This window comes from Rhipicephalus microplus, chromosome 2 (assembly GCF_043290135.1).
Source record: "Rhipicephalus microplus isolate Deutch F79 chromosome 2, USDA_Rmic, whole genome shotgun sequence".
NCBI classification, from domain to species: Eukaryota; Metazoa; Arthropoda; class Arachnida; order Ixodida; family Ixodidae; genus Rhipicephalus; species Rhipicephalus microplus.
The window spans coordinates 130,485,927-130,510,324 of NC_134701.1; the positions used below are offsets into that span (position 1 = coordinate 130,485,927).

Here is a 24,398-nt window from a genome sequence, read left to right on the forward strand (position 1 = left end):
AGGAATTACTTCGTAGTTTAGGTACCGGCGAAGTACTTTGTAAGGGCCGAAATGGTGCCGCATCAGTTTTTCAGATAGACCAGGTGCGCGTACAGGAGGCGTCTACAATCACACTTTGTCTCTGGGGTTGTACTGTACGTCTCTCCGCTTCAGATTATAGCGACTTGCATCGGAGCTTTGTTGTAAAATGATACGATGTCTTGCCAATTCCCGTGCCTCTTCTGTCCTTTCTATGTAGTTGCTAGTGTCCAGGTCCCTCTCATTCAAATTGTTTACAGGTAACATCGCGTCTAAGGTCGTTGTGGCCGTCCGACCATAAACAAGTTTAAATGACGTGAAGTGTGTCGTTTCTTGTACTGCGGTATTGTACGCAGTACAATACCGCAGTACATAAGGCAAAATACTGTCCCATGTCTGGTGCTTTACGTCTACATACATCGAGATCATGTCAGTGAGAGTTCTTTTGAGTCTTTCGGTTAATCCGTTTGTTTGCGGATGGTATGCTGTAGTCCTTCTATGGTCGGTGTGGGTGAGCTTCATAACAGATCACATCAAACGGGCAGTAAATGCTGTTCTTTTGTAATGACAACCTGCGGTGCGCCATGTCGTAGTGCAATCTGAGTGACGAAAAACTGGGCTTCTTCATTCGCCGTTCCTTTTGCGAGAGTTGATGTCTCAGCATATCGAGTCATGTAGTCTGTTGCTACAACAATCCAGCGCTCTCTCAATGAAGATAGAGGAAATGGACCAAGCAAATCTATTCCCACTTGCTGAAATGGCCTTTTTGGTGGCTCTATCTGTTGCAACAGACCCACTGGTTTCGATGGTGATATTTTGCGTTTTTGGCAATCCCGGCATAACTTGACATAATGGTGCACCGAATCCCTTAATTTCGGCCAATACTACTTTCGGCGGATTCTGGCCAAAGTGCGACTACTACTCATATACTCATATGGCCAGTCGATGGGTTGTCATGACACGCCTCTAAGATTTCCGCTCGCAGTGATGATAGTGCAAGAAGCAGAAACGTCTCACAGCTGTTTCCGAAGTTGCGCTTGTATAGGACGTCGTTCTGGAGGACGTAGGACGTCAATCCACAGACAAAAACTCACGGTACCTTAATTTGATGACCCTCCAAGTATTGGATAAGCGGGCGTAGTTCTGGGTTCATTCTCCGAAGATTAGCCATCTGCGACACATTCAGAACTCCAAGAAATGGGATGTCTTGTTCTTGGTCAGATGACGGAGACTCCACAGGTGCGCGAGACAGGCAATCAGCGTCATTGTGCTTGAGACCGGACTTCTAGACCACAGTGATTATTATTATTATTATTCTTGTTATTTTTATGTAGTCTTCATCGTTATCAGTGCTGTCAGAGCGCATGTGCGTGCTCTTGTACATAAGCCGGGTCGTTCGAAAGTAAATCATCAGTTGCAGTACAGTGCTAGTGTTTGCGTCCTTTCTGTGTGTGTGTGTGTGTGTGCGTGTGTGTGTGTGTGTGTGTGTGTGTGTGTGTGTGGGTGTGTGTGTGTGTGTGTGTGTGTGTGTGTGTGTGTGTGTAGCTTATCCGGGCATTGTAAAAGTGAAAGCCGATTTGGCTTAGCAGTGTTGCAACTCCTGGCTTTCAAACCACATCAACAGAACTAAATTTCGAGCCATGGCAAAGCCTCCTTTGTTTCTGCCCGACAGTCTTGATGCTGAAGCATGCGCAATGCTGCACACACCTCCTGTCAAGCCCTGGCAGGGCCCTACGGAGGCAACACCGTCTGCAGCGCAGCCATCAACGAGCACGCCAGCCTCCATCTTGAAACGCCGAGCGAAGGACCTTCCGCCGGTGGTGGCTGGAAGCAGCGCCGTGGAGGGAGATGCGGGCACCTGCTTGACGCCTCTCGCGCTGGACGAGAATGTCTGCCCGACGCCAGGTTTGCAAGCGTTCATGAAATTGCAAAAAGTTTCACATGCGAATTAGCGGCCTCAAAAGTGTGCTCGGTGCTGCATTTATGTACTCGCATGAGTTCACCCTTTCGTATGGCTTGTGTCTTCATCTCTTGGCCTTTTAAAAAAAATTTTGGGCATGTATTTGTGACTGTGGACTGTGGAGACCACGGTGTGCTTGAAATATCGTGTTATATCAATTGGAGCAGTGATTTAACTTGACCACACTTCACCTTTATGCCACCTTAGCTTCGCAGTGCACTGGACAAGCAATGTGTCACAACTCAAATGTTTTTCACTCCGCCTTCTGCTCTTTATGTCTTTGTCTTTAGGGCTGCATCAGCCATGCCACCTTGGCTTATTGCATTCAGTTAGGGCCAGTGCTTTTGAATTTCAGTCACAGTCATCAATGAGCCACTTCATGGGCAGAAGACTCACTCGCAACAGTTTCCACATGGGCATACAGCGACATTACTGTCGCTGTTCCTTAATCGTACCAAATTTACTCACTTAGTGATCTGTTTTTTTTTTTTTCAGACTGATGCAAATTTGGGCATTCAATCATGATGCGAAGTAAACTTTTCTTTGAAAAAAATTTACATTGTGTTGGTGCTGCATGAATTGCACACTGTCCATTTATATCTCTCCCATTCCATAACTGACCCCTCACTTTTACTCAGTCTTAGTTTTCACTGCTGTCGTCTCAAGGCGGTGTTTGAATGGCACTGTAATTGCTGTGGGCGTCGTCCAATTGCAGAAAGTCTAGAAAACCATGCACCAATGTCTGGTGCATTTTAGTCATGCCCAATCAGCCCTTGAAGTTTTTGAGTGTCTGCAGTGCTATAACTTAGTCTATTGTCAATGTGACCAATGAGGGCATTTGCTCTCACGACTGGCAAGCGATAAGTTTTGGTGCTATACTCAATATAACGAACCCAAATACAGCAAAATAATTGTTTATAACAAAATAAATGAAGAATAGCCTTGCAACAGATATAATGTTAGGAATGTACCTTCATAATGAATTTTTAAATATAATGAACATATTTTGTTGTGAAATACATCATTTTAAAGAAATTTCAGTGTATTTTTGTAAAATTATCCTCACATGCATAGACTTCTCCTAATGGCAGCATTGCCAGCCCACAGTATTAGCATGGTTGGGGCAGTGCGAGACCGCCGTGGATCATAGACTGTTGAACACTTTGCAGCAGTACTTTGCACACAATCCTTCTACTCTTCCTCCTCAATTTCTCACATTGCCATGCCATACCTGCCAAGTCCCTCAGATTGTCCGGGAGACTCCCGAATAGCGCCAAGTTCTTACATTTGTAAGGTTGTAGTGGAAAATCTCCTGCAAAATGAACTTTTTGTGGATGGTCTGGCTGCGTTGACAAAAATTCTGCCCAATCTGATTCAGGCTTTTTGCGAACCTATCTCATTTTATTGTAAACGAACTTGGGAGGCATTCGTTTGAACGTACAGTAAAATTTCAGTGATGCGGAACTGGACAATACAAATTTGTTAACTTCCATAGCCGAATTCCACTATGTCAATTGGGCCAAAATTCGCATGTTCCCAACACTTTTTCTCATCGCGACAACGACAAGTCGTATGACCTTTGGTACCGAAACATTGAACGAAGGCCGAGAGCAGCTTTCTCGAAGCTTGAAATTAACGCATGTGGCCAGTGCACGTACCAGAACTGTGATTAACGCTTGCTGCAGCAGCTGTAGACAAAACCGCAGTCACTTTTAACATGGTCATGTATGGCGCTGACATAATTGACAGAACTCCGAAAGTGCACGCACGCTCAACGCTTGACCAATCAAAGCGACGTTGCTTTCCACAAACACTGCAGACTGAACCGCAGCAGATGCGATCACAGATAGAAAAAAAAAAAATTTGCTTTGAAGGTCCACGCACATTAAAAATGGAACTACCAGTTTTTCGCAACCGCCACACGTGAAACCGCGGTTGCGATGATAAGGGCACGTGGCTAATGCAGCAGTAGATTAAAGGCAATAAAGACATAAAAAAAAAGCTAGGAGCTTTCCTCTCCAAAGAATCTAGTAACATTTTTCCTTTCTATCTGCGTACTTTGGCATTCAAGTGAAGCTTTGACCTGTGCTTTCCTGGCAGCCGGCTACACCGTTTCGTTAGTTCATGCTTGTCCATAGAAGACGTACACGAGTTATTTCGACAAATTTCGGAAGATATGATCCCCCCACCTCTTTCATTTTGAGACTCGCACTTTCTATTGTAGTTAATAGACCTTACGCTTGTGTGTTTGGCCACTCCAAGCCATTATAAGACCGCAACACAATGCTGGTGTTTATGGACACCCCCCCCCCCCCAATTCTGTTTTTTTTTTTTGTGCTAAAAAAAGAAGAGATGCAAATGAATCAGCATGACCCCCCTTCTCCCCCACATTGCGGAAATCTCCCAGATTCAGAATCCTTGAACATGGAAAGCATGCCATGCTCAATAAAAAGAAGAACATAAACTTTATTGCCAAATCAAGCAGGTTCGAGTTCGCCTTTTTTTTTTTTTTTTTAGTGGGTCTGGGCAGTTATCATGGATGCAGTTCTGAGATCTTATCTCGAAGCAGCTTTCTCGGCACGCTGGACTGCAAGATCTTTTTTTATTAATAAAACCGTACCAATAATAGGAGGTGTTGAAGAAGCCAACATGTGCCGCATACTTGCACAATGGTACATGCCGATGGCAAACGCCAACACTAGGCAACAGACTTCCGTGCCATTTTGCCCGTTTAGTGGGGAACTGTAGTTAGCGTTCCAACCACTGTTTAGCTTTTCATGTAACTTTGGTAACTACATGTAGCATCACCGTTACAATCTGCAGTTAATATTGCTTGTATGGCAAGTGTATTAAAAGGTTCCTCAAGAAACAAGTTTTGGGGCTATTTGTGTGCACAGGTTTCTCTCTGGCAGGATATTTAATGCAGAAATAATGAACGAGACACTGACGTGCCATTGTTTATACTTAGGCATGATTCTCAATGGGTCCAGCTCAATGGGTCCAGCTAGCAGACTCTCCACTTTGGCTTCCTCTGATTGGCTGAGCTTGGCGAGCAGCATGTCCTGTTTCTGGTTTTTCTTTCGCGTCATTTTGACGTCACAAAGCTTTCGAAACTTCGGACACAAATGAGAAAACTGATTGCGTTTCACAGCAACAAATGCTGCCCCGAGAGATCCGCTTTTGGACGCACATCTCGAACGCCGTGAATGAACTATATTCATGTTAGCATTTGAATGAGGTTTAATGCACCTGCCTGCCTGACACACCTGAAAGGTCGATATGCATTCCCTGCATTCTTCGAAAACATCTGAACAAGTTCACACGCAAGCTTAGGGTTGTCAAGTAAAGTGTCCGGTTACTCTATGTTTTGTCCAATTTCTTTCGCTTTACACTCGAAATAATGTGCTGCTAGCTTTTGTGTATCAATCTGACGTCACGACACGCCTCACTCTCCCCCCCCCCCCCCTTTTTTTTTTTGAGCAATTCAAAGTGCTGTGCCAAAGTGAATATTTCACCAGGCTGGCCTATCGAGGATCGCACCCGGTATTGATTTGCGCAGCGCACCACCCATCCGTATCAAAGTGCATACTCGCAGGCTTGTGCCTTCGCATTTGCTGCCTCATTTTGGTACAGCAGTGGATCGCAATGGCCTTTCCATTGACATTGCAGTCATCAAGTGTCCATCAAATTTTGCCAGCAGCTACAGTGTGCTGGTAAAGTGTATGCGTTTGGCATAAAAAAAGTTTCGGTTCACATATAATTTTTTTATACAATAGTCAGGCCTATGTTGTTTATGATTTGAATTCTTTGAAGTGTTAAGATATAATTGCTAAAGAAATGTTACTTATTGGCAGATTGAAATGTTGTCTATGTTCAACTTCACACACTGACTGCTGTGGGGACGATGGGATGTTGCTTTTCTGCCAGATCTGACGGTCCGGAGGCTGAGGTTTGCTGTGTCCGATTCCTTCAGCTCGGAGAATACGTAAGTGACATTTGAGGCCTGTGCCCTCAGTACGCATTCATTGTGCAAGGTAGCACCAGAGCTCACAAAGAGGTGGCATAAATGATTAGGTAAAACAATGAGACAATTGCAGTAGACTCAGTAAGTGGAACATTCCTAAATGGAACAAGTGCCCCTGAGAAGATTATGTTTGTGCTTGTACTCTGCACCCTTGTTCATCTCTCAGTGAATGGAACTCCCGTTAAATGAAGCATAATAATTTCCTGGTCCCTTCAGGCTCCACTCAATTAGATTCTACTGTATTATCAGCTGCTGTTTGTTATTAAACATCACCAGTGTTTGTAACAGTGCTCCGTTTTTATTATTAATGTGACTGGACAGTCCTCAACACTGGCAGTCTACATCAAGCAGAGAGGACCCATGTTGCTTCTGATATAGACTTCAGGGCTCTGTGGGCAGTCAGAACAAATGCAGTCTGCTCCTGTTTCACCCTCACTGGTACCTAATTGATTGGTTTAGATGAGAAAATATGCATTGAATTTCAAATTTAAGGAAGCCTTTGAATGTTGTATCGATAGATTGAGAGTCCGCGACCAGCTAGAATCCGATGTGGTAGTCACACTACGGTAATGAGATTCATGGCCGTTGTGCACGCCATGAAATTAGTGCTATTTGCTGACCAGCGGTGGCAGCATGCACTAAGCACCGGTAATTTATGCTTACGTACACAATTTGTTACACATGCGTAGAAATCGTGAGAAAAACTAAGGAGTGGAATGGTGTCGCTTGAAGTGGCGTGAACACGTCTGCTAGGAGCACATTATTTGTCGCTCATAGTGTTTTTCTGTTCATGCAGCACAGCTTTTGTACATGCTGATTTGCACAGCTTTCAGTCAGTTGCGTAGTCAAACGCTCAATTCAAGGCATCACTTTTTGCTAGTTGTGGGCTATATGAGCATTAGGCTTCACATCACAGCCAATGTATTAATGGTCATTTTGCACTTTAGACAGGCGCCCTTGCTTAATATTATTACGTGAGAGAAGATACTCCCGATCGACGAAGCTGTAGGTAAAATATATTGTAACCAGCAGTTGCGGCGCGATCGGTTGATCAGCAACCGAATAGAGACAGACCTTCATCAGGCACACATGCGCGCAGTCACCGAGAATGTCAACATGCATGCATGTAGCAATATCAAAGCCTAATTTGGTATTGGAACAAGAAACTATACTTTCAGAAAAAGTTTTCTGACAAACAATCTGTGATACTCCGCGAAATTTAGAAGGCTCTCACGGGACCAATTTTTTTTTTCCTACTCTGAAATGTTCTAGCAGTTTACTGTTTTCCATGCCTGGAATATGCGTGATTTTTCTTTTAGTATGTATCCGATGGTCGCCAAAATAGCTGGTATGTTTGGTGTAGAAGGACTCATGTGTGTGTGAGTGCATGGCCTGAGTATGATTATGGTGAACATTTATGTGATATCTCTATTAATTGAGGTTCATTTGTAATGCTCCTTTTGCTGGTTCCACTTCCCGACCCAGATGTTGCGAGTGTTGTTGCGAGCAATAATATTTTTTTTCCTTGCCCTCTGACAGCCCCGACCCTGATGCAACAGCCGAAAGCATGGGTAAGTTTCTGCCTGTTTTTCTGCTTCTGATAATCCTGTTATTCACCCGACACATGTATATAACATTTGATTTGCGCATATGTAGACACTCGTGCACATAAGGCCCAATTGTTTTGTATTTGTTGGAACATTTGTTGTTAGATATCGAGCTGTTTCCCACAGTGACTGCATTGGTGTCATTCTTCTGCATTTGTTAACCTATGTGCGCTATCGTGACAAATGCAGTCAGCACTCTTGCAAAGTATATTGAGGGCTGATAATGACGTGGGCTCATTCTCAGCATCTCTGATGAGTATAATGTTACCCTCTTTTGTGCTGTGGTTTTCTTTCATTAGCAATGTCTCCATTTGTCTCTAGATGTCAAGCTACGGGAGGGAGAAAATGTTGCAGCTTTCTTGATTTTAGGATACACATGTCATGGGGCGAGGCATTTTCTTTTAAAGGCTCATTCACACTTTTGACTATCACTGGTCGCCTGACTATTTGTGCTATTCTGATTAGCTGTTCTGGTCTTACAATTAGCCAATTTGTTTTCCCATTCGCTCATTTGCTATTCAGTTTGCTTATAGACCATTGTGCTCTTTAGGGCACTTAATACTCACACAGTCTGAAGCAACCTACCAGTAGCCATGCCATAATTTCCATGGCCTAGCACTGCCATTTTCTTTTAAAATAAGCAGACATTCTTTTTGTGCACATCTGATCGGCTTAGACTACAGTGGCATGGCTGAAAGTCAAGCAGTGAGCAACTGAGCCAAATCAGTCGCCATTCGACCAAAGCGGCCATTGGCATTCAGTTGCTTCGTGACCAGTGCTAGCTGCAGGTGTCCATAAGCTTTGAACCACAACCATTTTTTTGTCACCATGAAAGAAAGATCATGGGAACAACTAGCATGTTTCGGGTGCACTACTTAAATTTTAAGTATACAGGGCTTGGTAATGTGCAGCGTTACGATTTGGAATTTTCTTGTGTTGGAAATGTGGGTTGTGAACATTGTATTATGTAGATGACAAAACAAACCTTTATCTTTTCTTTTTTTTTTTTTAGAATAACTCTTTGACACACGGTTCATGTGTTGATTTGGCATTAAGGACTGCTAATGTATTCATATCTGCCAAATGCTGTTATGAAATCTGCTCAGTAATACATATTGTTAAATTGTGGGGAAGTAAAAAGTTTTAACTAGGTGTCAACTCACCCATAGAACTAACGGACAAGAAAGCATAGGAAAGTATGGGGGATGTTATTTGTAGTAATTATGATGCTAACATAAAGAAAGTCAAGTGAATAAAAAGATAATGTTCTGCTAGCAGGAATCAAACCTTCCAGCAGTTGATAAAGCATCTGATGCTCTACCAATTGAACTAGTGACAATCATTCCCCGTCCACTTTCTAGTGTATGTATGTGTTAGTGTTAGTCAGTGCCACTAGTAGTCATGACGGCAAGTATGGAACACTTTTCTTTCTTCTGCTTGCTGGCATTGTGAAGCACGTGATCTCTGTACGAGCTAGCCGCTAACCAATAATCTCTCGCCTGCTACTTAAAGGCATCCAGAATGTAGTTTGAGGACACTATCTACTGAAAAACAAGGAAAACAAATTCATCTATAATGGGGCCGTCAGTCTCCGTCAAAGTCTTTGCACTTTTGTTAGCATTAATTGCGTGAACCAGGCTGTGTATGATTTACTGAAGTGCCGTAAAGCTCCAGTTTCAGTGCGTTAAATGTATCGTGTTTGCTTGCTAAGCCCTTGCAGAGATTGCACGCCAGATTGCACTGTACCATTACAAACATATGTGTTGCCATTGGAGTTGATCGTTGTGTTTTGTGTTTGTAGAGGAAGAGCAGCCGTCTTTTGTCTCCCAGTCTGAGGAGCGTGTGTCCGCTGAAGAGCAGGCGAGTTCACCCAAAGTGAGTGGCATAGCTTATAAGTAACATTTTTCCACGAGTCGCTTGTTTTTCAATCAAGCCTGAAGAAAAAAAAATGCATGTAGAGTTTCGTTAAACAAAGCCTAAAAGGCCAAAAAAAAAATGTTTCCTTTATCTGGAGTTTCGTTTACTAAGAGATGAGAACTGCTTTTTAAACGCATGCAGTATTAAAGTGGTGCTGCGCCACACAAGTGCCCGAGCAGATAACTGGGGATACTCACTGTGATAAGGCATTTCGTCAATGATAAGTCATGTCGACGCTTTTGAAGGTGGTCGTTGCCTCGCCTTGGTTTTAAAGACGATAGTCTTTCTTGGGGACCTTCGATGCAAAAGTTTTGGTCTGCCTGTCTTTCTGTCTGTACATTTGTCTGTTTGTCCACTTCTAACGGTTCCGGTTACTCTAAACAGCACCAGCGGATACCTCAAGCGTCCCACCTCATCCGCAGCGCCCACCAATGTTGCTCAAGGTTCAGCGTCCCTACTTGTGCGATTGTCAATTAAAAAGCCACTATTGCACATATCTGAGGCACCATAACAACCCGTATATATTCTTTATGTGCGTCTTTTACTAGAAAAGACATGTTTTTCCCAATGACTACCTGCAAAGGCGTTGCGAGGAAGTGTGAATAATTGATCGGCCAATCTCTTCACTTATAAAAATGACGGGAAACTGTTTACGGGTCATAGCGGCATTTTCAAGTTCAGCGGTAAAGTAAACTTTTGTGGTGCGAAATGTTATCGTGGCATGCACTTGATATGCACTAACTGGTAGGCATACAACAAACCACTTCAGCAAAGCGGTCCACAAATGCATTAGTCTCTGTAAAACTATGTTGGGGATTCATCGCAAATATGTCTTAACTGTTATTATGCTTAAAGCTGGTACGTAATAATGAAGTTTTACTGCAGTTTTAGCGGAAAGTTTATTTGTCCTAATTTTACACCACCAGAAAATTATTTTCCAATTTTAGTTAGTAGTGGTAAACTTTTTTTAACCAATTTCAAAGCTGAATATACACCCCTGTCACATGACAAATGTTATGTCATTTACAGTGAATGTCATCGGTTTGTAATATCATTTGTTTGCTGTCACACGAGGAAACCAACGCCATTTGATAAAAATGGCATTTTTGGTCGAATGAGTTCTCGAAACACATTCTCATTCAATTTCGGACTTAATGAGTTGTCGCGACGCCAGAGATTTTTAAGGCGATGACTGTAAACTTATGTATACGTAACTTTTATCATTTGTAAATATCTTGTTATTTACTAGATCAACTTATAACTGGTTTGATGACATAATAGCATGAGCGAAAGTTCCTGAAGAGAAAGCTACTCTCAACTACAGCGGCTGGATGTCGACCATGCTTGATTTTTGCTCTGTTGTCAACGTTGCCTTTATCGCGAATGTAGATCGTTTAATTGCACTACACGAAATCGCTGCCACCGTCTCATATCTGCAGTAGGGAAGTCGGTCGCGCCTGTCGTCGGCCGTGTTGGTTTTTGAGTGTGTCGTGCTGCTGCGGCAAGTTGTGTAAAACGGCCGCGTTTATATTCTAGAGCATATTTTTACCCGTAAAGAATATTTTTGTGGATACACATATATTGGTCTATCGCACGCAAGTTTTGTTAAATGTTCATTTCTTCCTACATCCACAGCTCAGGAGGGCTGTGGTCATGGTAATCATTTCAAAACGACATTTGTTTTCATTGTGTGACAGCATGCAGGTGAAATGAAATTAAGTTCCTTGTAAATGTCATTAGATTTGCCATGTGACAGGGGTATTAATTTGCATGAGACACTTCATATAAAAGTTTCGTGCCATCCGCCATGCCGTGTCTTGCATCATCACTGTCAGTACTGTTCATTGAGCACTCGTTTTGGTCTCTATCCTCGGCTGAACTACTTCTCACCATTGCAGGAGGAAGCAAATGGGTCGTCTGACCGTTCGTACCAGACTGCCGCAGACAGTGAGGAGGAGGAATGTGGCACGGACCTACAGGACAGCCCATCAGAACCCGTCCCGGTGTCATCGACACCGAAACAACACCTCCCTGCTTCGGAATCTGTAGGCACGAATCTGCAAGTGGATGTTGGCAGGGCAGAGGTGAGAATGTCACAAGCATTGTTCTCGGGAAGGCTGTTGCACCGTTAGAACCGTTACAGTTCCATGTTGGCAAGTTCTGGCCCGTCTGGGGAGAAACTGACATGAGAGTATTGGAGGAGAATAAATCATTGTAGAGCAACACATTGGATGGTTGATGTTCAGCGTCTTAGCGTAGGCTAAGAAGAAGGTGTGTGCACAGGAAAGACTAGCAATCCTCCATCGTCACAATGGAGCGAAGTCACTTCGAGACTCGACAATATTTGATGCGTAGCATTGGTGAGACTGCGGCTCTTGCCATACGCAATAAAAAATTTCGAGTGAACATGTGAACTTTGCCATAGTCGCCACTACTGCTGTGCAGAAAACTAGCATCTGCAGCAACTGCAGCTGCTTTGCTTGGAATAGTACCCAATTTCGAGCATGTGAAAAAAAAAAAAACCCTCGGTAGAACGTGTCAAAGGCTGGAAGGAGGCAGGGGACACTGCACAGAAAAGAGCTGGATGCACTTTATCGGCAAGGCGTTTCTACAGTAAGCTACAGGTAAAGGAGCAACACTCGCTTCTGTTTCTCTCGAACAGCTTCGTGAAAAAATCTCCATCGTTGTGACTTGTAATGATTCTGTTCATCATCTGTTTCCCTTTTGCCCTTCATCATTTGGAGCTTGTGTGAAGCCCTCTCCGTATTACGGCCTTAAATTGGCCACTCAGAAAATGGAGAAGTTGATCCTTGAAAAAAACGTTTTGTACAGTGTCACTTTTTATGAAAGGAACACGGGAGCGCGTGGCCTGCACGTTCTAGCGGCTGCTGGCGGCGCATTCAAGTAGGATTAGTACGCAAAAGGTCAGTTGTCGACTTGAAGCGGGAGAGAGTTGCAATCTTGCCGCTGGTTCCATATCGGCAATGATTGGTTGAATTCCTTTTCATCTTCGTGTTCGATAAACAGCGAAATTTTCAGAGTTGAGGCTCATGTTTCTAAATATTGATGCTTCATAAAACAGTGGTGCACTTGGGATGTTTTGAAGTGCGCGATAATTATAAAGGCTATGGTCCTTTCAAAAAGTGTGTGTTCGCAAATGGCTCGAGCTAGAAATATTCGTGCGTCTCATTTTTATGTCTTTGTTCTAGCCTCTTGTAAAAATTATCTCGCACTGTTGGAACTGCATGACAGTTCCTGCTTGACTGCGGGGATGTTGTTTTTGCCTTTGCCATTAAATTTGTGCCTTTTTTCTCCAGGTGTTGAAAGCAAGTCCACCTTCCCCTGGGCAAAAGGGACTGCTACCGGCATTCCTGATCTGTGAGACTGCGAGGCGCTTGCAAGGGCCAGCTGTGCTTGACACCACATTTGCTGGTCTGTTCCCAATGTGGCAGCTTTCCTCCGGACTAGCTTATCGCAGCTACGGTGTTTCACTGCTAACCACAAGTGCACGGGTTCAAGTCCACATTAGCGCAGCTGCATTTCGTTTAGTAGCAATGGTCAACTCTGATTTCAGGGCTCTCAAGGGGGCAGTTGCGATCACTGGCACGCGTGTTATCCCTGCAAGCATCCGACACCAGCATTTTGTAGGAGTTCTGCAATACCAGATCCAAAAGAGATGGCTGCTAGCCTTACTTTGTATAACATTATAATTTGTTGCAATTGCATTGATTAGTACATAGCATTCAACCTGCTGTCATGTTGTTGCTTGAGCTAATCGGCTAATTTTGAAGACTACGGTCTCGTGAACTCGCGGAGCAACACGGACGCGCGTGACGAGTCGACATCCAAAGATCCGTTGTTGTCACCGTGATCTCGGAGAGTGTCCATCAGCGCCTAGTCTGACATCCCCTTGGCGAAGACTCTCAGTGAAGACCCTGTTGTCTGCATTAAAAAAAAGTTTAAAAAGCTAGATGTCGCTGGAGGCCACTCCATGCGCGCGCAGTTAAACCATGCACACGTGCACGGCATTAAAAACGAAGTGCGAATGACAGGATACTGTGGAATACGATTCGGTAAAGTGCCCTCTATATGCAGCGCAGCCCCACATACATGACGCCAACTTAATAGCGTGCCACTGCCAACGCAAGAGTAATTTTTTTTTCTTTTTCTTCTTGCTTTTTAGTTTGTGGGAGGGAGAGGGCCCATCTGCTCCCTCACCGGCGTCGGCAAGAATGGCAGTAATGCTGGCTCGTAAGGCGCAAGCCCGCCCGCCTACCTTGCCCACATCTGCACGCAATAAGGGGGCTCTTCAATTTTCAGGCCTCTGGCAGCTCTCTGGCAGCCAGGCTAGCCAGTGGTTAGTCAGCTAGTTTCGGTCTGAAAAGGAAATAACATCGTGGTCACGTGTGTGGGAAACCCGAGACAACCCGAAACTGGCCGAAGATCACAAAATCGAACGCTGGGACAGCCAGCGTAAACGTAAACAAACTCTACCGTCGTGGCAGCAAACGAAACAATGTGCCATGTGCACATTGGTTTTTTTCTGCATTGTCCGCTTGGAAATACGTAGCTAAGCTCGCAAAAAGCTGATATAATATCCTCGAGCGTGCGCATTTGTGGTACGACTTTGTACGCTCGCACAATCGCTTGCTGCGTCCGCGAACAAAACACCCAGTCGGCGCACGCCTCCTCGAGAACGATGTAAGATGAGCTGCCGCGACGCTGACGGCTTGACAAGCTCACGTCTTTTTACTACATGTATCGGTCACTGCACAACACGACGCGAAATCACACGAAAGTGATTGTGTCCCCAAAAGAGCTCCAAGATATATACCTGCTCAGCTATCGCGTAGTATGCGTCGCAAATACGCGTTGATCAACTTACGTTTTTGTCTAAAGTTTAGACATGCGTAAGTATCAGTACCACGAGTGCGCATCGTATATCAAATAAACTGAAGCATGACACCTCTTCAACTCTTTTTGCAACTTGCCTGGGCCCGTTTTTTAGTCCTAAGTGGTACTTAACAAATGTCATGTAGGTATATTAGCTTTGATTTGACCTACGAGGTCATAGTACATACTGCGCTGCATTATTACGAAGAGGTGAAACAAAACAAATGGCATCTTCGGCTGAGGTGCACTGGCACCGTGACCGTGGAAAGGAAGTTACGTCAAACACCGCCAAAGTTTCACGCCTCACTACGGGCCAGCCAAATGTGTGAACCACAATACTTTAATCGGCTACAGCAGCGCTGTATGCGAGAGACATCATTTATTAGTCGACCATTTCCAGCGTCCTGTTTGTACTGGTAATAAAAGAGCAAACAACAGAAAATCAAACAATGAGAGACACTTGTGAGACGCTACGTGTCAAGTGGGTGTGTTCTCTGTTCTCCAGGTGATTGTGCTGCATCGATTCTGTACCAATTCGATGGGGGTTATGGTAATTTTCGCATCGCCTTCGGTGTCCAGTGGAATCCTTGCAGCAAAAGTAACTTTGTGCGAGTACGGTTGGACAGTGTAAGCGTACGCATGCTTTTTCCGTCCCGTCCAACCGTGTTATGCGGCAGCGCCAACTGTAAATTACGCCTGAAATGATGGAACGCCACCACGTCGTCTGCCAGCGCGCATGGGCTCATGGGATTCCACCACGCTCCACCGTCGATCTCTGCGGTGCCGCCGTAGCGTGCGCTCATGTCGTGGCCGGCCCTGCCATACGGCACCGCGCGCGTGGTGCCCAGTCAATCGTACGGCACAGAAAGCGCCACCAGTGCCGCCAGCCCAAAATACCAAAAGCCAAGGATGAAATAGTAACGAATGGATGAGTACATTTCTGAATTCATTCTCCTTTCGCGTCGTATCGTATAATATCATACCACATATGCTGGCCCATAGATCTAAGTGGTTTCGCATGCCACTCGCGAACAGCGAGCATCACTAACAGTCGGGATCTAGGGCCTTCTATCACCATCGAAGGTCAATCGAGTAGTCAGGACAGAGGTTCTAAGAGGTTCATGCACGCAAACATACGACGGAGCAGGCTAGTTCGACCACAGTCGTCTTTGCCAAGTGCACAGACAGTAGGCACGGCTCCACAAGCAACTACCAAGGTCTTGACTACTATGAAAAAAAATAACTACAAAGTTGTCTCTATGCGTGCGTATGAACGTGTAGTACATAACTTTTGAGGCTTGTGCATGACGCAGTCAATAGGCAACAGTTCGTTCACAGGAGGAAGCTTCGTGGGAAACATATCAAAAGCGATGAACAGTAGCTTTAAACACTCGCCGCCTCTCGTAATCACCTCATCTTGCAAGTGGAGTAGGCTTTAGAAGATAACGCCATGCGTAATGACAAGCAAAGGCACAGTCCTCAAGCGCCCACATTGCAATCCGTCGAGCACTCACAAATATGGTGCCAAGCGCGTATCGTACCTTTTCAGCGTCTACTAGTCCGAAATTTTCCAGAGAGCTTCCACGAGTAAATTGTCCTGAAAGTGTCTGATGACATTGGGGCTCCCCGCGGGTCGCCAAAACTGTCAGACCGGAGAAAAACGAGCGCGCTCTGGCTGGCTCTGGCAGCCCGCGGGTAGCCAGAAGGGGAAAATCGAGAAGCCCCTATAAACACTTCCTATCTCCTGGGAGTCGCCTGGGCCACGAGTGCACCGTACGCGCCAACGTCGAAGCGCGAAGCAGCAACGGGGCAACTGCAGAAGATGCATGTTTGTGCCAAAATGACAAAATCCGGGGCGAAATTCCTAGATTACCTGTAGGGAAAATTCCTTATATCAAGGATGTCTGCCGCTGTTACTTTGTAACATAGAGGTTGCAAATACATGTGCTTCTATGGAGTAACGGCGGAATATAGAGAAACTTTGTTATCTGGAGGTTCGTTGTAAGCAGGTTCAACTGTAGATATAGTTATAAGAATGCACCATCTTAGTGAATTTTGGGTTATAACAAAGTTACTTTCGTGTAAGATGTAACTTTGTTATAATGAGGTATGAGTGTACACAAAACTCATACGCTCAAATGTAGGTACAGGTTAAGGAGCGCCACGTATATCTACCTATTTATTTAATAGGAATGTTATCTCTTGAGTTTCATTTCAGAAAGGTGCAACAGTGAGTATCAATTAGGTGGATATTAGTAGATCTTCCATTCTTAATTGAAACACACACCAGACAAAATATGTTAGTTCAGTCTTTATAGTAATGACTAAAGCAAGGTATAAGCGTTATGGTAAATTACACAAATGTACAGCCGTCAGCGCCTTTAACACGAACGCTCCGCTGCGTGTTTTGCAGCAGTTTGATTGACGCTGACACCACGTCTGTTCGGGTTCTGTTGCCAAGATGCTAACCGTACATGTTGACATACTATCCAAGCCTACCGAGGTATTATCTCGGCAAAAGTGCCCAGCACTTAGCGGCTGGCATCAATCAAACTAGCCCTGGCCACGCATCGGAGTGTTTGTGTTAAGCTTGCTGACGACTGTACATCAAGTAGCTGTACAAACTTATTAAGATTACTTTTATTTACTATATCATTCCATGCATCAGTAACGTCGGGAATATCGAATACTGGTTCAAGCAAGGATTGGAGCATTTGTGTTTTTTCTCCTTCTTCTTTGTTTACCAGGCAGATGTAAGTAGTCATTGCAACAACCTGGAAAAAGGAACGTTGATCTACTTTCAAGTCTGCGTTTGTTCAGCCTCTCCAAATCACAAAATCGTAACATTGCCATAACTGAGTAATCCTTAGTGTGCACCGGGCAGCTATTCTCATCTTTTATACGAGGTGTCTTTTATATGTAGGGTACCACATATGTGTTTTCTTAGGAACCCAGATTTTAATGTTGGCACCCTGGTGTCTCTTATACCCATTTGTCTCTTATATCAGTGCCTCTTACAAAGGCATTTAACTGTAGTTTGAGCAAATGAAGCCAGCCACAAGCTATTACATTCTTTCTTCTTCGCTTACTAATACTTTTCGAAGGTCGTCCGAAATTTTCTGGAGCACTCATTTCCGTAATTGTATTGTGGGTTTAACATGTAAATGCTTTATTTTTTTTGTTGATAATACGTTCATAATTGTGTGCGCATTGGGAATGTTGGACACAAGGAATAAGTATTAAGTTACATACGGCTTTGCTATATGTAATGATACTTTCAATGTATTGACACTATAAGAAAGTGCAGCACCAGAGTGAGCACAAAGTTGGACACAAAGCAAGCTGTCAAATTTATTGGTTTCTGTGTTTGCGTGGCATTCACTGCATGCTGTATCAGAGATGAGAAAGTATGGTGAGTGGTTTCAACATTACTCAAAATCTTGCAGAATCACCAGGGCCTGGTGATCAAGCAGCAGCACGTCGGCCTAGTGACAGCAGCCTGGCAGCCACTGCTGTGTCATCGAGTCCTGCAAAGAGTGTAAGCCGGCCAACTTGTTCATAATTCTACCCATTTCTTCATCCCATTGTTGAAGATATTTTTGTTTATTTCTAAGTTTGACTTTTTTATTTATATTTCTTTTCTTTTTTGGTGAGAGCTATTCTTGTAATATTGCTATATAAGTAAACGCAGGTGGCAAGTTTGGTTTTTGGCCTATAGGATATTCGATGTGGCTTGAGTGTGTCGAGGCGAATACCATATTTATTCACGCAATGAACGCACTCGCATAACAAACTTCAGTCATCGAAATTAGAATTTTTTTTCCTTCGCGTAATGAACGCACCCCTTGCATTCATCCGCTGCAGTCACGCTAACCAACACATAGCGCCTCTTTGCACGTTGGATCTCTTCCGCTTTTTTATTATGCCGACCCCCCTCAGAGACCTTGGCTCGCTCCTTTCCCCTTTCGCCCGCTGCCGCGCGCCGTATTGTTTTTCTTTCAATCTGTGCACGGTACTTCCCCAGTCTTTTTTACTTATCTATGCACCACTGCGGGCTTCATAAACGGTGCGAGTGTAGAGGAATCGCAGCTGGTAAGCACACAGTGAGCAAAGGTCACGAAATCGCTCACACCAAGCAATGGTCGCTTTCTGCAAATACCAAACTTTAACGCCCAATCACACGCACGAAATTTTCAAATGACAATTTGCTGTCACCATGCATGGCGGTCGTGAAGGGGCCATTCGTCGCTATCACGTCGCTTATTTCTGAAAAACCAGAAATAAATTGCTTCTTGTCCAGAAAAGATTGTGACTGTTTCCACAACATTGTACGTAGCACCTGCGATTCTCGCTTTGGTTGCAATTTGCTCTTTATGCTTGTTATACACGCATATTTCAAGGAACACAAGATATAGGCTACTATTTCTAACTTGTCATGTGCACAGCGAGGTGGCGTCAGTATTTTGTCGTTAATCTTGTGATCGACGGTTTGTTTTGATGCTTTGGGGGTCGCTTGCTGCAATGTCAGTTACTTGCTACAATATGTACAGCGACGGGGTGGTCGTCGTGCGAGGTTGAGGTGAAGTTGACAAAGTGTGTAGCAGCGCATGCTTCTGGATGCCCCTCGAGATCTCAGCAGATACCACTGTTGCGGTTAAACGATTGCGAGATAAGATAGCCGCGAAACGCCTTTATGGCGTGCGCGAGCAGTGCCCGGACAGCTAGCAGAAGATAACGCCATCAACCATCGAAGGGGAGTATAGTGCAACAAAGGTGTTTCCAAACAGTGTATGCGTATGCCGATTGTGAAAGGCTGAGCGACCTTACATTTTTTTGCATTACCGCATTTTTTGCTCATCCCGAAAAAGTTTTTATAAAATTTGCCCTGCATAATAAACGCATCCCAAACTTTGCTCCGATTGTTCAAGAAAAAAACTGCGTTCATTATGCAAGTAAATACGGTACTTGCTTTCAGCCGGTATCACCATGGCCTTTGAATCTCTCTCCAACTGATGCTATCACACCACAAGTGCTTATCTGCCAATCATGTCTTGCACTCGGAAAACAAACCCAGTGTGATAGCGACAGCCAAGACGGGATTATAACACTAATTTGACACCAGCTGAAAGCTTGTTATTTTCTAGTGATAAATAGTCAAGGTGTGTAAGAGTTCGACCGGGGGGGGAAAGCCACACTTTCCACTGTTTGCGCTTTTTTCTGTTGCAGTAGTACATCAGTTCAGTGAGGCTCCTTTTGAGGCATGTTATCGAGATGAGCTCTCTTTGACAAGCTCAACCTTTCACTTGGCTCACATGGCTTCGGGAGACTACTGTTGTAAAGAACAGGCTTCATAGGCTTGTGGCCAATCTTTTATTTAGCGAGCTAAGGATAGCTATTTTTGTTATTTATGGAGATAAATTGATGGGATGTGGCATGCAGATGTAATATGTTATGCTGATATCATAACTTAAATCAGTTTTCAGCTGTCCATTGTAGTTTCAACAGTCGAGGAACTATCTTTGTGATCTCCGATTTAATCAATTAAATGCTTAGACATACACTGGGCTACATTTTTGTATAAGCATGATTGCAGGGACCCAGTTTCTACTATAAAGCTATTGGTTTATTGTTTAATATTCATGCAAGCCAAAAAAATTTCTTTGAAACATTTTGTACGTATTGTCAAGCTCAGACCTCTCCTCTTTACTGTAATGCCAAGGTGCGGGCCCTGTGCTCGAAAAAGCTGCAAAATTTGCACCTTCGAGTGCCCGGTTTTCTAAACTTTTTATGACAGTGCTCTTGTGAAAAGCTTATTTCTTACTTTATACTGCATATTTTGTTATAATACCTCACTACAACATACAAGATTCCAAGATTTGGCATAAAAAACAAACAATTGTTTAGCAAGGACACGGGAGATTGGACGCGTTCTAGACGCTTGCGCTCGGCTTCTTTGGCTCGCATCTTGTCGGTGTTACCCGCGCGTCCTCTGTATTCTCTAACGCGATCGGTGTTCTTGACTCGCACCTAATTGGTGTCTCTGGTCTCTTAACCTTCATGAGTAAAAGGTGAAGTACAATAGTCTCTCAGTAAACAAAACTCTCTGAAATGAAATTACTGCTTAAATGGAACTGCCTCTAATATGATTGGTTTTGGACTTGGATTCTGCACCCTTGTTTATCCCTCAGTAAATGACACACATTTTCCTGGTTTTAAACAGTAGTCTGCTGTAATTGGCAGGGTTTCAGTCCACTCTGCCAATTTTCGAAGAGCAACTTATTCTGCTTGCTTCATGGAGTGCCTACTGCTCTGAATCCACTCTGACTCTTGATTGGATTAGTATACATGAATGGCGCCCTCACTGTGCCATTGAAGGCCCCAGGAACTACTTCGCGATCCAGAATTTGTGAGGGAGAAGTGACTGCTCTCTTGTACAATGTGAACCTGCTCCCATAAGAATTTCGAAAATGAGTGTTGTAATGGGAAAGTTAAAGGGTGTAGAACAAACTTGCTTTGGCTGCTTTCCATTTCTTGCTCGGCATTCCTGCCTTTCTCGGCAGTGAGGGGTAGGCATAGCCCTTTAGCACGACGACATTATCTTCAGCAACCATATCAGCTATAATGTCATTGTCACGCAGACAACACCCATGGGCAAGGTTATGTCACTGCGTGGGTGAAAAGCACTGGTCTGACGCAGGAGAGGGGCACAGGAATATTTTTTTTACAATTGAGTCACCTGTGCTATGCGCTCAGCTGTAAGATTCACAAGATATGATCTTCACAGCTTTTTACCAGAATTAGCGAGCTTGTTTGGAAGGTGTGAGCAAAGTGGGAGTTTGTTTACTGGCCCTTCTAAGACGAACTTGCTCCGATGAAGGTAGCAAAATTTGCTCAGACTTTTTCATCGCAATGAAGCACTAGTAACTACAGTAATGCAAGCTGCTTTAGTATTTCTGTACACTTTGTGTGGCTTCCCACTTCTCCTTTCTTTTTGTGTTAATCCTTATCTACATACAGTTCACACTTAGCATGGTGTTTTTAGTTTCTTTGGGGATCAGTCATGGTGTTTATACTAACATCAATGCTACTCTCGCTGCACATTACAGGACAAAACGGCTGACAAGGACGATCTGGACGGGACTCCGTTGGCAGACGAAGATGAGGGCACGGGATTGGAAGGTGAAGATGTGCCGCGGCTTTCACCAATAATCATAGAGCCAAATGAAAAGCCAGCCGCTTCGCCCGAAGAAAGTGCTGCGTCTCAGATGTTCAAGGGCTTCTCAAACGAGCGCGCGATGTTGGCTGAGCCAGTGGAAGGCACTCTCCTGCAAGCCGATGAAGGAACTGAGCTAGCCGACGATGTGTCACATCCGTGCTCTGAGGAATCTTCAATGACCTTGCCTCCTATGCCACCATCCTCGGTCACCGAAACCCATGCTACCAGCACCAAGTTCACGGTGGTGGAAGAAGATTCCTCCGGAAGTCATGTGTCTCAGCCCTACTCTGAGGAGTCCACAATGTCCCTTCGCTTACCAGCGTTTGCAACCTCCAAGGGGCACACTGTCGCAGGGGAAGCCAAAGCTGCCGAAGAAGTGATTGTTATCAGCGCCTCTGAAGGTGAATTAGTCCGGCGTTATGTGCTTTCGGTTCTGAAATTAATTGATCTTTGTTTCTCACGGCTTTCCTGAAAAGCAGGAAAGCATACTTCGCTGTGTTCTTGCGTAAATGGCTTCTACAACGATGAGGTCCGTTTCCTTAGTCTCCAAGTTTCTTCACCAGGGCAGTGTGTTTCATTTTTCAGTGGCTATGGCATTGTGATGCTTAACATTAGGGAGAGGGTTCAACTCCCAACCAGCATGGCTGTATTATAATAGGTACAGAATGTGAGTGTAGTACTATGCTTTGGAGAGGCAGTGAAAAGTGCCAAGTAGTAAAAAGTAATCCATAGACCACCATAACAGCATTTTTCGAAGCCCATGTGCTCCTTGTGAAATAGTCCCATCAAGAACTCAAGGTGATGCTTTAGTTCGAGTACCTTTGCACATGGAAGGAGATCGTACAGGCATTGCCAAGTCTGAAGCACTCTCCTCCCAATATAGTGTTCCTTGCAAATCCCTTAATGCACTGTCAATTCACTGCATGGAAAGTGCATGCCAGTGCCTCCCACTCACATGCCTTGCAGCTAAAGGGGTCAGCGTTGCATGTAACATTTGTTCTCGTATAATGATGCGTTGTGCACGGAAGCCGACTGTATGGTTTCTCAGAGAGTCACCTGCTGCCACGGAGGGTTAGCTGTTTAGTATACTACAGTCGAACACGTTTATAACGAACTCGAAAGTGCCACGATGAATAGTCGTTTGTTCTACATGGACCCAAGCATAAAAGCGTCCACTTAGTGGCCAAAAAATTTTTTTCTTTGTATTTTTACAAAAAGTGAACTGCCAAAATGACACTTCGTGAGCGTTGGTACACTTGCTCACCACGTGTGACAGGGGTATTATAGGCCTTTTCGCGTGTTAAAGAACACCCGTTTGCTACTGAGTGAATCCAGCCCGTGCGCAATGAACTCGCGCCGTTCAACTGAAGCGCAGTACCGCCACGTCGAACCAATCATCCTTGGCTAATGGTATGCAGCTTGTCACTTACTCCGCCTTCTCTGTCGCATGCCAGTTTGCTTGCAGTCCAATGTATGCGGCCTTTGTGCTTTTTTCACGCATGCTTCACTCTTCGTAGTGTTCGGGTGTGGCCAGCAATGTGCACAAGTGACCTCGCACGGCGCAGCGCGGGCGAACTTGCGAACGGCAGCATGACGCACTTGTACTGCCATCACTCCGTTGAGCAGCTATCTTCAGATGGCTGTGATAAGGTAGCCAGCGATGAGTCAAAATGGCCCGCTCATTGCCACCGGCCACAGCGGCGTCACTCTTTTCTGGTGCTTATCTGTTAAGGCACCACCGCAACTGCGCGCACTAATTGACCGATCTCTGCCGCTACGAAAACTGGAAAACTGTGCCCGGCGCATTGTGGTGTCGGAGAGTTTAGTGTTGCAGTAAAAGTTATCGCTTCTCTTATGACTTCTTGCGTTCGAAGGCATTGTTGGTTGATCATCGGCGGTCGTAGATGCCGAGAACATTGTCAGAAAACTTTACCGCTCGAAAGCTGATCGCAAGTCTTCATGCTGCCTCCTATTTTTTTCTTTTCGTTTTTATTGCGATAGCAATTATATGGACAGTCTTGGCTGGTTTTTTTCCGCCACCTTCATTCGCTATATATGTATACATATATATTATATGAACACTCATAGAAAAAAAAAAAAACAAAAAAAGAAAGCTGCCCGCGCTCGCCGCCTAGCTCGTTGTAATGCGCCGACGAGCGCTTATTTCTCACACGTACTTTGCCCCGCGGATGATTGGGAAAAGGGGTTCGATGCTTTTGCGCGCGCTTATCTTTTGGTTGGGAGAATCGTGTGCCTTTAGCTTTCATTGGAACGATTGTGTTAGTTGCCTGGCCTAAATATGTCACTTCGGTCTCTGCGTTTGCGAAAAGAGCGCACTTTTCAAACACAGGGAAGTAACAACTGGGACCCTCGTTAGTTCACATTTATATCTGTAACTGTGATTACGTTTTGTGTATCGTTTTTATTTAAACAGCTAGCGCGTTACATGTCGAGCGGTGTTAGTTCGCTCTTGTCCTGCGTGTGTTGTTTTCGTGCGTCATTTGTGCGTGAGCAGTGTGCTGCACGTTTTGATCTACTTGCCGCTCTCAGCATGACATTCCAAGTTGTTGCTGTTGCATCTATTGCTTTGCACTTGTGGCGAAACTGACTTTTTTTTTCTTTTCCTCACTTTGGTTCTGCCAGTGAAGAAACATCTGGAAAGTGAGAGATGGCTCGCTACGTTCGAAGTCTGTGTGCGGTGCTCGCCGTGGTCTAACATATCTTTGTCGCAAGTAAACAGCAGCTGGGCACACACGAGGGAGC

At 44.5% G+C, this 24,398-nt stretch overlaps 1 protein-coding gene across 2 annotated transcripts in view; it reads left to right on the forward strand.

Moving 5' to 3' along the window:
- Window positions 1-24,398, forward strand: part of LOC119170733 (uncharacterized) — a 153,641-nt gene that overhangs the window by 113,373 nt on the left and 15,870 nt on the right. For both annotated transcript variants that reach the window (XM_037421981.2, XM_037421982.2), the window contains exons 27-34: window positions 1,691-1,923; window positions 5,906-5,963; window positions 7,542-7,573; window positions 9,411-9,484; window positions 11,425-11,610; window positions 12,844-12,958; window positions 17,866-17,957; window positions 21,526-22,036. In XM_037421981.2, the coding sequence (XP_037277878.2) occupies window positions 1,691-1,923; window positions 5,906-5,963; window positions 7,542-7,573; window positions 9,411-9,484; window positions 11,425-11,610; window positions 12,844-12,958; window positions 17,866-17,957; window positions 21,526-22,036 (1,301 nt within the window). The remainder of the gene's footprint in view (window positions 1-1,690; window positions 1,924-5,905; window positions 5,964-7,541; window positions 7,574-9,410; window positions 9,485-11,424; window positions 11,611-12,843; window positions 12,959-17,865; window positions 17,958-21,525; window positions 22,037-24,398) is intronic.